At 33.5% G+C, this 16940-nt stretch overlaps 1 protein-coding gene across 2 annotated transcripts in view; it reads right to left on the reverse strand.

Moving 5' to 3' along the window:
* LOC108740791 (glypican-6) overlaps positions 1-16940 on the reverse strand; it is a 50200-nt gene that overhangs the window by 7735 nt on the left and 25525 nt on the right. For both annotated transcript variants that reach the window (XM_018475270.2, XM_018475269.2), the window contains exons 2-5: positions 8258-8404; positions 4114-4358; positions 3703-4024; positions 402-636 (exon numbers count right to left, since the gene is read on the reverse strand). In XM_018475270.2, coding sequence (XP_018330772.1) covers positions 402-636; positions 3703-4024; positions 4114-4358; positions 8258-8404 — 949 coding nt within the window. The remainder of the gene's footprint in view (positions 1-401; positions 637-3702; positions 4025-4113; positions 4359-8257; positions 8405-16940) is intronic.

Raw genomic sequence — 16940 nt, forward strand, 5'->3', positions numbered from 1 at the left:
ATGGAAAACTTCAAAAAGAAAACCGCTAAATTAGTATTAAAATGTTACAGTAGGAAAATACAACACAAACGAAGTATTTTAGTTATTTATTAGCGATATTGGGCTCAACAGTAGTAATATACGTAGAAGCGATGCGTTCAAAACAAGAAAGTGTAATGGTAAAGCAAAAATTTACTTTAGCTTGAATATTTTCTGACTCGAACATTTAGGAAGTTCGAGTTAGGGAAATGTGTTTTTCTTAATACCTTCACATGATTATCAGTTTTAACTAGAGAAAAGAAGAAGATAAAAATTTCCATTCATGAAAATTCCATATTTAAAATTGAGAGAATCTTTTATTTATTTATTTTCACTGTGTACGCGAAAATTAATGAATTTGAAAAAAAAAATTTGAATCTTACCTGCTATTGGAAGAAATGGTGATATTTTCACTAGTTGTATTTTCAAAACTTTTTACATCACGTCTCCGCCTGTTAACAACCGGCTTTCCACAGCCGGTGAAAACCCTTTGGGAAACTTCAGCGCCATTTTCTTGAAAATTCATCACTGCCTCAGAAATTTTAATATTTATCGGCTCTACTACCATTTCTATATTGAACGGCCCTAACAAACGATCACCTACTTTATCTAATGCATCTGTAAAGAAGATGAAGAGTACTTTTATTAATAAACAAATAACATTGGTAAATCAAAATAGGATTCGTAACAGTTATAAGCAATAAATGAAAATGTTAAGATAGGAAGACGTGCTTAGTATTTCAATTACCGTTTTACCTTGAAACTTGACTTGAAATATTTCAGTTAATGTACATAATTTCGTAAGCCATTATACATTTAACTTAAAAATGAAGTTATTTTTCATTTACAGTTACATAGAATTTATTAAGTAGGCGGTGGCTTTTAGTGGATATGAATTTATCGATAATAAGAACCGTTTTTCCCGCATAACTAATGAATGATCTCGATATAATGTTGGTGCTTTGGTCTGGAGCTTTTTCCGTTGGTTTTCCGTCATTAACTGTCAAATTAACGATGCACGACTTTTATTTGGTCGACCAGTAATTGAAAACATGTCACCTTTGATTGATGATATAGTCGGAAAAATGCGCACTCAACTTGCCATCAAAGGCAGTTCGGTTGACAAATATTTTCTCCTGAGGCGACGATCAACTGTATTGTCTATTCCGCGAGAAGCTTTGGTAGGGCATGTACGAATTGCACAAGCAAATGTCTTTGCTCATCGAAAAAAATCTACAAACGCTGGTGGGTGGGGAATCCCTCCGACTTACTGATTAGTACAAAGCCGAAGAGTAGGGCGGAAGACCCTCTTCATTTTCCTTTTAGGAACCGTCGGAATTGGTTGAAGTGCGGAAAATGAGACGGATGAAAACACAAGAAATGTGAAAGATTATCTATATTACTACTTTGGTATTTGCCCAGTAATTGACGCAAAAAAATTACAGGACCCAGAATCAAACACAATTTTGCTGTAGATACTTTTCTTACTAGGTGTCGAAGGATAAGAAAATTAGTTGGTATGAGAATGTTCTACAAATCAACTCGACCGTATCTGTGTATTATTATTATTGTATTTGCTTGCACATCAGAATGATTTACCATTAATGATTATTTAGGTTAACAAGCAAACATACCACGACCGTACCTAATAATAAATTTCAAATATTTCTAGGATTAGTTGATTTCGTGCAGTAGTGCTGGTGCAATGAATCAGTACCTTTCTCTTGGAAGGTTTAACCGGCAAAATTGACCCACCTGAGTTTAATAGCAATTTGAGTTTGTACCCGTGTAGATATAAAAGAGTGGGCTGACAGATTTGTTCGCAGGTTCATTTACATTTACATAGGTATTTAGGTAGAGGTTTTTAGCAAGTACTAAATCTCGTTCACATGCATAAAATTCTTACATTCACATATTATGATATTCTCATTATGAGAAGTGAGATAGATGTTGAGATTCTCTGATAAAAGCCAAACGTGATTTCGGTGTAATTAATAAAAACTGGTTTTCAAAGGTATGTGACGCCTTCTATGCCAGACACCTCGTTAAACAATTTGCAACAGACGCTTTTTATCCAACAATTTTAATAATACCATAATTATTTTATATTCAGGTTATTGCAAAGCGGATTGGAATGATAAAAACGAAATTCATTAAGTTCCAAAGAATTTTAATTTACATATTTTTCATGCGAACTTTAAAACCATACTGTAGTCAGTATATACCTGCAGAATGTTCATTATGTATGTTTATGTTCATCATAATCACAGATTTTAAATGTTTTTATTTTCTGAATCTCGGTTTGAACTACTTCAAACCTAGGTGTACTGTCTCAAAGTTAATGAGATAAGAGTTCCTTTTATGGGAAGAGAGTCCTTCTAGAATCCTTATCCAAAGGAATGGGGCCAAAATCTACATTAAAAGTAAATACAAATACGTCGTTAACAACTTCCATAAGTATGCAAATATCAGGTTAATCTATGTAAATTAGTATTTACTAACAGATCATAGGACATCAGGCTGAACGAAAAACTCATGAAAATCGGTTTTCCTAATGGAATTCATGGTCGGTAAAATCCTTAAGACCGCTAAGAAATTGCTCTGATCATAGTAAATTCTTCCAGCATTCTTATATTAGTAGTATCAAATCAATCATAATATTTCCTTTAAGTGCAGCAGTTGCAGGAAGATATTTCTTTAGGCCCGAGTGACCACGAAGACCATGAATATGGTCATATTTCGAGAATGAGAAAAGGTACATTTTAAAGATTAAAGTTGTTCGCAGACAATCCCGTCTGTTGCGGCAAATCCAGACGGAAAAGAAAGTACAAAGAGAAAATTGCCGGAGTCCTTTACATTGGATGTAAAAGCCCTGATTAAGCCAGGCCCCTTATTTGTAGAAAGCAAGGACGTCCACGCAAAACAAGTGTTTACATTTCATTCCAGAGAGCACACATAGAGACACCGGCTTGAAGAGCCAACTACTTTTTTTTTTTAATGAGAAAGTTCACCTACTTACAACTCCTACGGCACGTATAGATACCTACGTGGCACACCGGTCGCTGCTATCCAACAAGGAATTTTACAGGCTCGCAGAACACCACACGCGATACATTTTTTCATCGGGCACGTCAATACGTACACGCGGTGACGGGTAAAAAAAAAGATAGTGAGCTCAACTGTGTCCACGAAACACCAAATCCGGAAATCTTAATGGGCGCTCTAAATTACGTTTAGTACGCTCTTGGGAAATTTACTGCTTGCGATTTTCCGCAATGATAATACAAAGTGGAAAATGAGTTGAACAACAACAACCGAAACATACCTGAATTACATCGATAAATATTCTCGTTCTAGTCTCGTATATTTTATTTTTTATAGGGTAATAAACATATTTTCAATTAAAACAATTTATTATAAATTTATTTTTTTGTAAATTTTCTATATTAATGTTGAATTTAATTATTTTGCTGTCGTGCAGCAGTGCTACCGTGTATCACTCAGAAGCTATTTCGGTTTTCGGCAGTACGCCGAGCGCCTTAGTACTTTAATAACTCTGACCATAGATGGCGTAGCGGTGTGCTAACGCATCAGAACGACTAATACTGTTGCAATATGGGATCATGTTGACGTGTCAACTGTATAAATTACAATAAATTATCAAATGATTTACAATTAACTTACCAACATACAAATCCCACTGCTTGTCTAAAACATCTAACGTTTTCATACAATATTTAAGAGTATGAATACAAAATGCAGAACAAGTTGCAGGAGGAGGAATGTAACCCTGACAAGTGGCGCAGTATTTCATACGTGTCATCGAAGCCGCACATTCTGCATCCGCACCAGGATACGCGTATGCAGCTTTCTTGACCACATCGGCCCCTACAACCAAAGCTCGATGGAATGCACGAGTTGCTACGAAAGCTCTTCTGAGCTGAACCCCTAGTTTGTGAGGCACGTCACCGAATGGACCCAGTTCTACCATGTGCTCATTCACACACTGTTACGAAAGAAAAAATTGTCGTTTAAACGGATTCCAGAATTAAATTATTTACTTGAACAGGATTAAAATAGTCGTCATCTACTTACTTGTAGGTAGTCCTCCGAGAATGTGTACTGGCCATTTATCACTACAAACATGCGTTGATATAATAAACCAAAAAATTGATCTAAAACATCAGAAAGTCGATTTCGACCTGTAGCATAGTAGTTTTCAAGCTCTTGAAAGAAATCGGTAAATACAAAGGAGTTTTGGAGGTAAATTACTCCATATGTTCTCTTGAACATTTCGTGGAATTCTTTCTTCGAATTTTCCATAAGTTCTCTGAAGAATTCTGAAACAAATATAAGACCCATTGTAGCAAATTTATACCAGAATTGAAAAATTGTATCAAGGGTTAACTTTTGCATTTTTAAGAAAATTAATACATCAAGCGTTACTTTTGCAAGATAATTAAACATTAATACCGTTCAATAAACAACAAGAATTGATTATGTCTGTTGCGTTTCTGTTTGTTGGCTAGTTATTTCTGAAAACGGACGTTTATAAATTCCATAAACTCGAAAAGATTTATTATTCCAAGTTGATTTACAAGACGCGAACTTGCCCAGAGTTTATTTCTACGAAACAAGCATTTGAAAAATAAAACAGCAGCAAGCAATCTTTACAACTCCCGCTGGACAAGTTATTGTTAGAATAGAAAATAAACCAGGCATCGAGCAAAAAGATACTGACGCCATCCTTTATCCGTTAATGTAAGAGGATGCATAAACGAACACGTAACCGGCCATTTTCATCTGCATAAAATATGAACAGCGTAAATCCTTTAGCAACCGTGCGCAATTTAATTGTTTTCTTGGCGAAGATATTGCCACTTTGATCGTAGACCGTCTGTGTCTTGTACGTGTGTGTTGATGTCGTGTTGCGTCGATAATAATTTATTGAAATCGTTTATTGCGTTTTCAATGTCTTTTTCACAGTCAAGAGCTTGAAGATTTCAATTGACTGGAATAGCTCGTAAATAGTTGTTGAAATATGTACATTTCTTATGCCTATTTACGGGCTGATTGGTTGATTCACATTGCCTGTATTGCAATTCGAAAAATTTGTTCATCACAACCTATGCAACTGATGATCCAACATTAATTCAAATGTTACATTAAATCAAGAATGAGTGTGGTCGACGTACTACAGTTGCAGTTATATTTACTGATTTAATCAATTCTTAATCTGGTGTAATTCGTGTCTACGTGGTCTCATAGGAATTTAGGGAATTAAAGGAAAAGAAATCGAAATTCTGTTAGAGTTCTTTCCTTGATTTTAAATTTCTCCAAGTTCGCATCTAGGGTAAGCATTAACATATTTAAATATTATAGAGCGAAAACAATTTTATTTTATGACAAAAAATTGCTTAACTGAATTTATAAACTTCATATAATGTAAAAATATGATCATAAATTTGAATTTGTAAATTTAAAAATGTTCTAGTTTTTGCGAAATTAAAATTAGCAGTGACTTTAAAATGTCGTCTGTAATATCGATCTATTCACTGAAGGCATTAATCTTCAATTATTCATTCCATTTCAAGGTATAAATTTCAATGAGCGACCGAATCAGCTTTGATCAAAACAGCATACCATGCATTCCAATTAAAATAAAATCATTTCGTTGGACCACCTCGTAGTTAGAACCAATCTGTTTAATAACTTCATGCATATTCTATTAATTTACATACTTATTTCCAGTGATACATATTGTGATTAATGAAAACGAGGCAGGTAAAATAGTAACTGCCATTCGCATAACAATAATTATTATAATAAAAGGGGACGTACATCCGTCGCATTACTTGCGAGTAGTGTTGCCCAAATTCAGTCTTGGTCTTGCAGTCTTGGTCTTGTTCTTGCGTTTTTGCTAGACCAAGACCAAGAACAAGACCGCGTATTTTTAGCAAGACCAAGACCAAGACTGACCGTGCAAGACTTGAGCAAGAACAAGACATAGCCTGCAAGACTCTTGCACTTAGCGCTATTTCACTGAGTAGTTAGGTGTAACAGTTCGGTGTATAGGTAGGTACGCTTAGGAATTCTATGAGACGCAAAAAACTGTATCAAAGAATATGAAAAACTGGACCTATGCGCATTACGACTAATACCATAAACATAGCGAATAAAAAAATTATTAAAATCAAACTGAGTGCATGCATAGTTATGTTTTAACCATCGGCACTTTGATAATGCGGCATCAAAGGTTTTGTACTTACTTCTCAAAGAAATTTGCCGCTTTTCGGAAGTACATGGTTATGATACACGCGCCGGCGGCTTCTTTTGAAATCTAAAACAATCGTTGCCGCCACGCCGAAATCATAACATTTGACACTATTTGATTGCCGCCATAGGGTGTAGGTATACTCATGCAAAATAATTTCGAATTTTTTTACACGCTTTATATTATTGTTTGATTTGCGGCGGCATCCTTATCATAGAGCCGGCACGTGGCGAGGCGGCGCGGTAGAAAGCAAGGATTATAAATGTTTATTAAGAAACAGTTACTTCCATGGAAAACGACATATAGGTCACTTGATTTTTCGAATTTCTTATCAAATCTTCAGTTATTTATTAATCTGCTTGATCTTTACTATGGCTATATTCATTCAAGCTCACAATGTTCCAATTCTAATACGTTTTTCTAGGATTTAAAGTAAACTTTAATAAATAGTAATAGACTAATAGGTAATTGCAAGACTTGCAAGACTCTTGCTGCAAGACCAAGACTGGGAGCGCAAGACCAAGACCAAGACCAAGACCAGGTGTATTGGCGCAAGACCAAGACCAAGACTGGCTAAGTCTCGTCTTGTTCTTGCGTTTGGGCAACACTACTTGCGAGTCAAGAAAATAGAACAGATATTCAAAGAGGCAACAACAAACAATAGAGGCCATCAATCTTCATAATGTTCATGAGCTGCCAACGAGACAATAGTAGCAGGACTCGATCGAAACTCCTGTCCGCATCCACTCGTCTATTAATATGTTTTTGTATCAATCAATACCTTTGGTTGGTGGCCACTAACAGTAACTTGATTGATACTTGATGATGAGCTCAGACATGATGTACCATCAAATTTTACCGTGGATTATATTATTATTTGAGAACTTATACCATTATTATTATTAATACGAGTAGTTGTAGCAGCTTATCTCTTTTATACGTCACAGATAGGCCTGCTCATAAAGTTGTTTTCGTTAAAGAATTGATTTCTGATGTTTTACCGCAAGTTTCTGAACAAGAATTAAATGAGACGTCTTAAAAGGTTCAATTGTTTGCTTGTATCATAATAATCTCAATTATGAATTACGATTTTATTTAAAGCCAATAAATACTTGCTTTTGTGAACCAAGATTGATTCCTCCCATAGAATTTGCACATTTTATTTAATCAAACAAATCTTTGATGGTTAGGTATATTATAAAGGTCTTAAGTAGATAATTGTAGAGAGGTATCTCAAGGTTGTTGTAACATCGTGTTATTAACTGAGAAGCTTTTTTAAAAACCTCGGATGAGTCGTTTCGTCTGTTGTTAGAATCGGAAAAGCAAACAAACATGAGATCTGTTATTTGCTTTTCTGGAGCAATCGTGTTTGCTTTTCAGCCAGCGCATCCTGCGATGATGACGTTTTTCTTCTGATGCCGTTGAACAGTTAAATACCGTCTCTTGTTATCTACCGGTTAAGAAATTCTACAGGGAAGAGAGGGAACATACATTGAAAGTGGTGCCATTAAAAAGATATGTTGCAACGGGGAACGGAAAATTAAAGTGTTTTCCAAAATTCAGTGGATCTATATGAGCCTTTTTACTCGTACCAACTTTTTTGCTTTTTAACGTTTGAGTATAATTAACGCAAAAAACGTATTCATGTTCTTTAACTCTCATATTCAAAGCTGTACCACCTTGTCCAATGTAATACTTGTATTTAATCAAATTACTTGCCAACTATCACATTATTATCAAGTATGTTTCTTCAACCACGCCTGTATTAGTAGATGCATATTACAATAACTAATAACTATATATTACATAGGTAACACTAAATTTTTAGTGCGATACATTTTATTCTTGATAATTATTTATTATTTACATTTACTAAGATCTGCTTTTGTTCTATTTTTGGTTCAGCAATAAAATTTCTCTATCATTTTTCAAACAAATGATAAAAATATAAAGCGTGTAACTTACCATCGAAACGTTTAGCTCTTGTTTCTAAAATTGTTGATAGGCGTAGAAGTGACTCCTTTACAAAACCATCCACATTCGTTCGACTTTTGTTGAGAAACTTCTCCTCTAAGGCTGAGTTACAACAGGATGTCGTACCGCACACATTTCCTAAAACAAGAGAAATTAAAACAAAATTAGCATGATGTAAAAATCAATTTTATAAAGAGATGAATTTGCAAAAAATAAGCTATTCGATAGTTAACTGTTTGTCATTTGTCCTGTTCTTTTTTGATAAATATTGTAACATTTTCAGATTTAAAATATGTACATAAGCATTTGTATATGTATGTATGTATATGTGTACAGAAAGACATCTCTGTTTGTATTAATCGATTGTAATCTTTACTTTTTGATACCAACATCACATATGGCAGAGTGACATTTCCTTTTCAAATCTAATGTTCGCCACACCGAAAAAATATTTCTTATAAGAAGCAGCAGAATAATAATATTTTAAATAAAAAATATTAATGTTTATCCATTTATTTCAATAATGCACATGTAAATAACATTAGCGGAGGTGGTTCTCACGTGGCTGAAAAATCTTAAGTAGCAGTGTAATCAATAATTAATAATTTTAACACTCCTTTAACACTTATTTCTTATGTCCTTTCAGAGGATTCAATTTTCTTACAATATTTTGAAGGGGGATCTAAAATAACCAACAATGTTCTTAAAACAATCCCCTTTCCATGCAGATAAAAGTATTATTTAGAAACTTGATCTATAATGACCATGCTTCTAACGAAATATTTAAAAAATTCTTTAATTTAAAATAATCGGATGTAACGAACTAATGTATAACAAACATTTATTATATTAGTGTAGCATGAATTAAAAAATATTTTACTTATTTTATTTGAAAATATCCGTACCTAACGTGTGTGCGTCAAAATCGATAATTTTTCTAATTATCGTACATTATCATTATCGCAGATATTAAAAAATCGATGTACGCAAGGTCATTAGAACATTTAAATAACAATAGTTTGTTCAATATACTTTCTTAGTTGTAGTTAAAGCGGTAAAATATTGTTTAATAATTGCCAACGGGTAATACTTATGCGTTTAACTATATCAAATGCACAATTATTTTGAGTTAAATTCTGTAGACCTTCAATTGTTTATAAATAACAGTAAATATGTGCATTGTTTCTGGCTGATTAATATTAAACTTGATTTCAATTCCACGCAAGACCATTAAAAAAAGGTTCCAATTGTAAAAGGTAATGAACTGAAAGTTGATTCTTTCAGACAAAACACGCTGCAGTTATATGGTAATTAACGGATCCATTACCTAATAATTGTTTTAAAAGCATGTTCATTATGTACCAGTTTAACAAAGATTAATACGTCACCGATAGGAGTAAATTCTTTGGCGATTATGAGGCATTTTTCGTTAAAATGCGCGGAGACTTCAACGATGCGTCAAGCGACGAACCTTGACAAATTTATACACCGTATAAGTAATCTTGTCTGTAGTTGGCGCAGTGTCTTTCCCTATTAAAATGTACATCAAATTGGATAATAACATTGAATTAAAAGCTACTACTGATGTGTTTCAATCAAAGAAAACTCCAATGAGAGATCAAGACACGAATCTTCAAACGATGCTAAAACTTCCACCTATTACAATGCAGTTTTCATTGAGATCCATCACGAAGATTTCCAAAGGTCGATCAAAAGAAAAGAAAAAACTTTAATGAGCGTTTGACCATTTTGAAAAGACCTTTGCAAATATTCTTACGACTGATTCCAGATCGCTTTATCAGATAGGAACTTAGAACTCGTTAATATTAATTAAATTTGTTTAATGCGCAGATAAGTATCCGATTATTCTCACCCTGTAGCAACGATTAATTATGAATTATGATCGATACGGCCGTTAGCAAAGGCTTTTTATCAGATTAACATCGCAATGCTACACCGATTGACTATACAAAATACATATAATATACCTATAGACGTATAAGTACCCATGGTACCATGAATGCGCGCCATACCATCGTGTCCATTAGCTGACCATCTCTGGGTTAAATAAAAAAGAAAAACTGCAAGTCAGATCGGCACATCTTCGTGGCCTCCAGACCGGCATTCATCATATTGCGGTTCGCGTTGGAAGAATGGTATTTAAAAGCACAGTGGAACGAAACACCAAATGAAAATGAAAATAAACAGGTGGTTGGTCCCTAATAGTAGGCGCCTCCTAGGGCTCATGATTGACTCCCATTAAAAATGAAGAATTACACTTGATCGTTGCTTCTCAACCTGAAGATTGATCGATCAGAGACAATTAAACATTAATGTACCAAACAATCTAAAAATGACCTTTAATCAATAATTACTTCCCCAAACATGTAAAATAATTTGTTCTGCGTGTTTTTTGTCGAAACAACGAAATTACAATTCACAGCGTTTTATTTGTGAATAGTTCAAAGATATTAGATACTTTTTTTAACCTTGAAGGATTAAATTAGTCGAGTTCTGTTAGCTTTGTTGCTAATATTTGTTGTGTAATGTAAAGAGATATTGGCTATTTTGACGATTTTTTTTTATTATTTGTCAATGAACACGTAGAATTTGGTTTCTATTAGAATCGAGCGAATAGCATTACGAACGAATCGAAACCAATATTATTTATTATACGATAAAAACGAATAATTCGATATTTACAAATATTCGATACAAAATTTAAGCCTGGCTTTGATTCTAGCAAATAATTTGTATTTACATTACTGTTTGATGATATGGAATGTGAATTATGTAAAAGCTTTCAGACTTATTTTCCAAATAGATGCATATTATGTATTTTTCGTAGCAGCAACATTTGTAAGGATCAAAGATCTATGATCGACTTTATTTTCTGAAGACATTTTTAGTACAATATTTTCTGTTGGTTCACGGAAACTAAATTTTTAAATGATAACGCAAAAATTACAATTTTCGATTGTAAATGATTGAATTTGCTGTAGAAATAGTAGAATTTATTAGGTAACTTGTAATAATCTCAATTTTGACATGTTTCTTTAAAAATTATTTCAAGTTTCTTAATTATTATAGTTTAATTTGTAATATCAACTAAAATACCTAACAAATTTATTTCTGCTGGAATTTTATTTTTACAAATTCGGGTCCAAAATATTTTCGGTTACGAAGCAACGCGCTAGTGGGATAAATATCGCTTTAATATTTAGGTAGATTTTCCATTTTCATTTTCTCCGTGTTCATTTAAAAGTTTAGTACTGCTTCTGAGCTTTATTTAGGTGTGTAAAAAGCTTTTTGAAAATGACTTTTCGGTGGCAATGTGGTCGAGGAGATCGCCTTCAATTAGCTGTCGTTACACTCTGGGCAGCATTCCTTAAATATTTGGGCCGTAGTCTCTCCCACGGCCGGGCGGCATAGCATCGCATCCGATCGCAGAAGGCGGTGGTGAGTGCTCGTGTCAGCCGCCGCCCCCCAAACTGGTCCTTCGCACACACAAGTTCACAGTCAGTGCCAACAGTGGTCGTCATCGTCTGCAGCAATCGTTCAACCGCGACCAGAAGAGTATATCAGACTTGTGCTAATTAATATTTGTGGCCCATTGTACGGGTCCGTCGAGGCACAGGATCCGCGAACTTAACTTGCACTCCTCTTTCTGCACAATGTTTCCAAGGATCTTGACGGTGTGATAATTATACGGATTAGCAGTTTTTTTGAAGAGTTATGCACTTGATTAAATTACCATAGATTTTAAATTAAAAGGAGCGTCTGTAACGGCTTAAGACCTAATTTAAAGGATACGTTTTATTCCTAAATATGGAGGGTCACATAAGGTTTATGTTGCAATTACTATTCAGTATAGAAGTATATATGCACCTGCATTTTTTGTGTTCAATTTGACTTAAGCTTTGTTTTATGATGATCTCTAAAGCAATAGTTTAGTATAATGTTGATTTTATGATGCTCGTGAGTCAACAGGAGAAAATGCGTCAAAAGCTAGCTTGCCTAAGCTTTAGGTCACCCCTGGGAGACTCTCACTTAAGATTGTTTGTGTTCAATTTGGCTTAAGCTTTGTTTTATAAAGATCTCTACAGCTATAGTTTAGTGTAATGTTGATTTTATGATGCTCGTGAATCAACAGGCGAAAATTAGTCAAAAGCTAGCTTGCTCAAGCTTTAGGGCACCCCTGAGAGATCCTCATATAAGAATTTATTTGATAATCGTACCAAGTCAAAATTTAGCAAACCAATAAATTATGTGTACTGAATTTGTGCATTACCCTCATAAAATTCTTTTGAAAATTAAAAAGCAAAAGGAATAAGTTGATTGCTCGTATTGTTAATGCTAAATTGTAAAAATCGCCGCGATGATTCAGACCTTTTACGCTTAAAATGCAATGACCCTGGGATAATCTAAAAATATCTGGTTACTTAGAAGATTACTGAAACTTTCCGAGATGTTTCTTTTTTACGTACTTAATTTTTAATGATTAATAGATCTTGTATCTTTATGAAAATTTTGGAAGAAGTAATTAATATAAATGGCCTATTTAAAATGTCATCAAATATATTGTCTCTCCTGGTTTGAAAAACAACGAAGTACTCACTATTTTCTTGAAATTTATAAACTCTAAAATCTACCACTTTCTAATATTGTGTATTCAATACAAATCGCCCTGTAGATTGTACATTCTGTCCACTTCTTTTCATCTTCACCTTTTTCTTTTTAATGGAAAAGGTAATGTAAGTAGGAATGTTGTTTATGTAAGATCGGGTTCACTTACTTGCAAATCCAGACGTCTGATTAAGAAAGCAAATAAAGTTGAGGCAACTGTTTATTGTAGATACACGTAATCATACACTTGAACCATTTACTTAATTCTTTGATGTAGCACGAAATTAGCATCAACTATGGTAAATACCTACCTATATAGTGCTCGGTTAAGAAATTACTAAAACGCATGTCATAGGAGTAAACAGTAAAAGCATCTGAAGTTTTTCCATCGTCAATTTACTTTTTGGATTCGACAAAGCCGTTAAAACAATAAATAATAATGATTAAACAGATTGTAAAATAACTACCTACATTTTCTGAGATGAAAAAGATCGAGTCTAACTAAAAACAAATTTCTAGGAAAATCTAATTATGGTATAATGTACGGTCAATACAGATGTGCAATTTTTGATTTATTCTTTGATTGCCTATTTATTATTTTTGAAGCGTATGAAATTGTTTATGAATTCACAATAAGAGATCCGAAAACTAAAAATCTATTTTGATTCACGCTGTTCTAAAGTGAATTAATGTTGTTAGTTTAAAAAAAAGAAAATGATTTCAACGTAAACGGTTTGATCACTTTATTGCTTGATCAGTTCTGCTCGGTAAAAGTAATCTTAATTACAAAAAATTGAGATACGCGAGACAGAATCATTAAAACTGAAACTTTATTGCGTGCTGTTAAACAGTTTGTAGGCTCTCACTGATTGAGAGTGCATCGAGGATAAACGATTTGAATAAAAAAGAACAAACCAAAGCCGCTTACACCGACGATAGTTTTGATATTAACTCCAAATTAACATATTTAATGGAGCAATGTCATTAAATTGTGAATTCCGTATCGGTGACTGCTTGAACTCTTACAAACAGATGAAGACTTGCAGTACGAAAATTCTCCATTCATTGTAAAACAAAAAATATTTATAATAGAAATTATATTTATTTTCTGAGAGAAATAAATGTACGTTTCTACATATACTAATCTAAATTGAAGTATGTTTACTTAGCGAAATATTATTTATTTTAGCATCTGGTTATCTTCTATTTGAAATCCTTATTCAACTCATTTTTTAAATTTTTTACGAAGATGAAGCCATTATTTTGACGATGGCTGCTACTACGTTATGGTACAATGGATAACGTTAAGGTAAATTAGATTACGGTTAAAACTTTTTGTTCTATAAAGGAAACACAAAATGCTCGAACAATAGATTATAGTGTAAACACGATCATTGAATTATCTAAAAACCATCTTTGTCGTTATACGAGCTCGTACAGGCCCGAATAAGAAAAGAAAAACGTTGCTCTATGTATTTAAAAAAAAACAACAGCAATTTACTTACGTGATTATAAATAATTTTCTATAATTTTTCATTAATTTTATAACTAATTAGAAATCAGACATTTCAGATGATTCCAGAACAAAACTAAAACTCTAGTAAATATAATCAAATTTTTTCTAGATTTTGAAGAATTTTTAGTAATATATACCCAGTGTCTTCTCTTTATACTGTGAACAATCAATGAATATATGACCATATTAGATACACTAATTATTCTGTTTCATAGTCACGTTGTCACGAACCATACTACACCATTTTTCAAATGATAAGAATAACAAGTCATCGTTTTGTGATACTTCTTTTTTCTGCACCGTATGTTCATCATCTCCTAGTCTGAGACAATGAGTTAGTAGAATTATTCATTTATTTATGTAGTTTTTGTTATACGTCATTTGCTTCGATTAGTCTTGAAAGAAGTACGTCTGAATGACATTCCACCGAAAGAATTTCATAACGAACAAAAAAGCGGAAGAGCACGGTAAGCAAGCGATGGACTGACTCACAGAATGCACGATACACGATACTTTGATAGAAAACTGAGATAGTTGTTGAGAAGGACACTGAGATGTATAACTTTGAAGCCCAATTAAAAAATTAGTAGGATAAAGTTTCATCCTCATTTCAAAAGAGGTATATAATAACAGGAAGCTCCAACAACAGAGAACGAATACCTTTTAGGTACCTGATTAATTATAAAAAAGTCAATATATCTAGTAAGTATTGGAAACTTACAAAAGAAGATCAAGAAAATCAGAACCGATAGGACAATAAGGTTTTAGAAAATACTACAAATGGCGCACTAAACGCCATCTGTAGCACGATGCTACATTTTTAGGATTACGTAAATGATCGTTTCCCCAGCTGTGGTGTAAGAAAAGGTTGATTGAATGAAGAAATTTGTTAATTCCTTTTGACTGCAATTTTTATTGACACTAATTCACTCGCCATTTTGACTACATACTAGATTATACGATATTATAAATACGTAATCCTAAAAATGTAGCATCGTGCTACAGATGGCATTTACTGCGCTATTTGTAGTATTTTCTAAAACGCACTGTTAAGACAGCAGGTAAAAGTTGGTCTGTGTTCTGTCAGAGCTGCCTGCGACGCGCTGATGAGATCCGAAAGATCGAAATCGCGATCCGCGTCTGGCAGTTTCGACAGAATACAGACCACTTCGAATTATTTTATACAATAAGGTTTATTATTAACTAGAAAACAATCACCGGCGTTTCGTGCTAGATGGAGAATATATGTATACGCTTTTTTAACAGATCTACTTGGAAATTGTACTCAATAACCAACATAACGTAAAAACTACATCAAAAAATTTTCAATCTTATTATCCTATTTTTATTTGATTGTTAAACCTTTGGTTTAATTTATCTGTATTCATTGTTCTTTAAAACAGACGAAATTCTCACCCTGGCAAATGAGGAGTTTCTATTAAGGATCCCGCTGCACTTGGCGGATTCTCTCTGAATCATTTTGCTTTATTTAGCTTAATTAGCAGAAAGATCAAAGCGTGCTTGGTCGCACAAAAAGGACCTCAAGAGCCATTTCTTCGCGTGAAGTGTGAATACACCGTCAAGTATTTTTTGGTGAAACAGCAGACGGTCGTTACCACACTGTTATGGTAGATATCTAGTGAATGTGCAATTACATGACCATAAAACATATTGCTTACTGTGCAAAACAAGTGAATTTAATCAATTCAATAAAATTTACTGCAGTAAATAACGTCGGAAGGACTGACGACTTCGATTATTATAACCGACAGACGCTATAAGCAATTTAAGTCAAATTTGGGTTGGTAAAACTGTATTCACCGTCATAAAATAAGACGTTAAATACGAAGAATTTTTACTTACGTTAACATACAAAACTCAGTAAAACCATATTTGTCGCAATAGACGTTACAAAAGGAGTCGTTATAAACGGATTGTAATATATTATTTAAGAATATCTTAAAAAGAAAATTGCTAACGTAATTTTCCGATGGTAAAGGTCTAGAAGATGGTCCCCACCCCCGAAGGGGGTGGGTGTGGGGGGGATCGAAAGAGGAGTTCTCCCCCATCACTGTACCATAAAAAGTACGTGGCGGTCTTACCCTCATAAAAAGTTATGGGGGTTCAAAATTAATAAATATGCCAATTTTTATACATTTCTAGGCATGTAAATATTTATATAGTCATTCTTAAACAATATTCAAAGGTAAAACTAATGAAAAATACATAAAAATATTGAGAAAGTTATATAAAACATTATTTAAATAGCTTTATCAATAGGGTAGGTTAGGTTAGGTTCGGTTAGATTATCGAGTTTTGATCAAGTGACCACCCTCTTTCGATCCCCCACCTCTACCCGCTTGAAAATATTTTTTTTATTGAATTTTATTTGAATTACTTATAGTGTATGAAAATTGTCAAAATAATCAATTTCAACCTCCATAACTTTTTATTGGGGTGAGATCGCCGCAAATTTTTTATAGGGTTTTACTCAGGTGACTACCCTCTTTCGATCCTCCCTACCCTCTTTCG

This window comes from Agrilus planipennis, unplaced genomic scaffold (assembly GCF_000699045.2).
Source record: "Agrilus planipennis isolate EAB-ADULT unplaced genomic scaffold, Apla_2.0 scaffold22, whole genome shotgun sequence".
NCBI lineage: Eukaryota > Metazoa > Arthropoda > Insecta > Coleoptera > Buprestidae > Agrilus > Agrilus planipennis.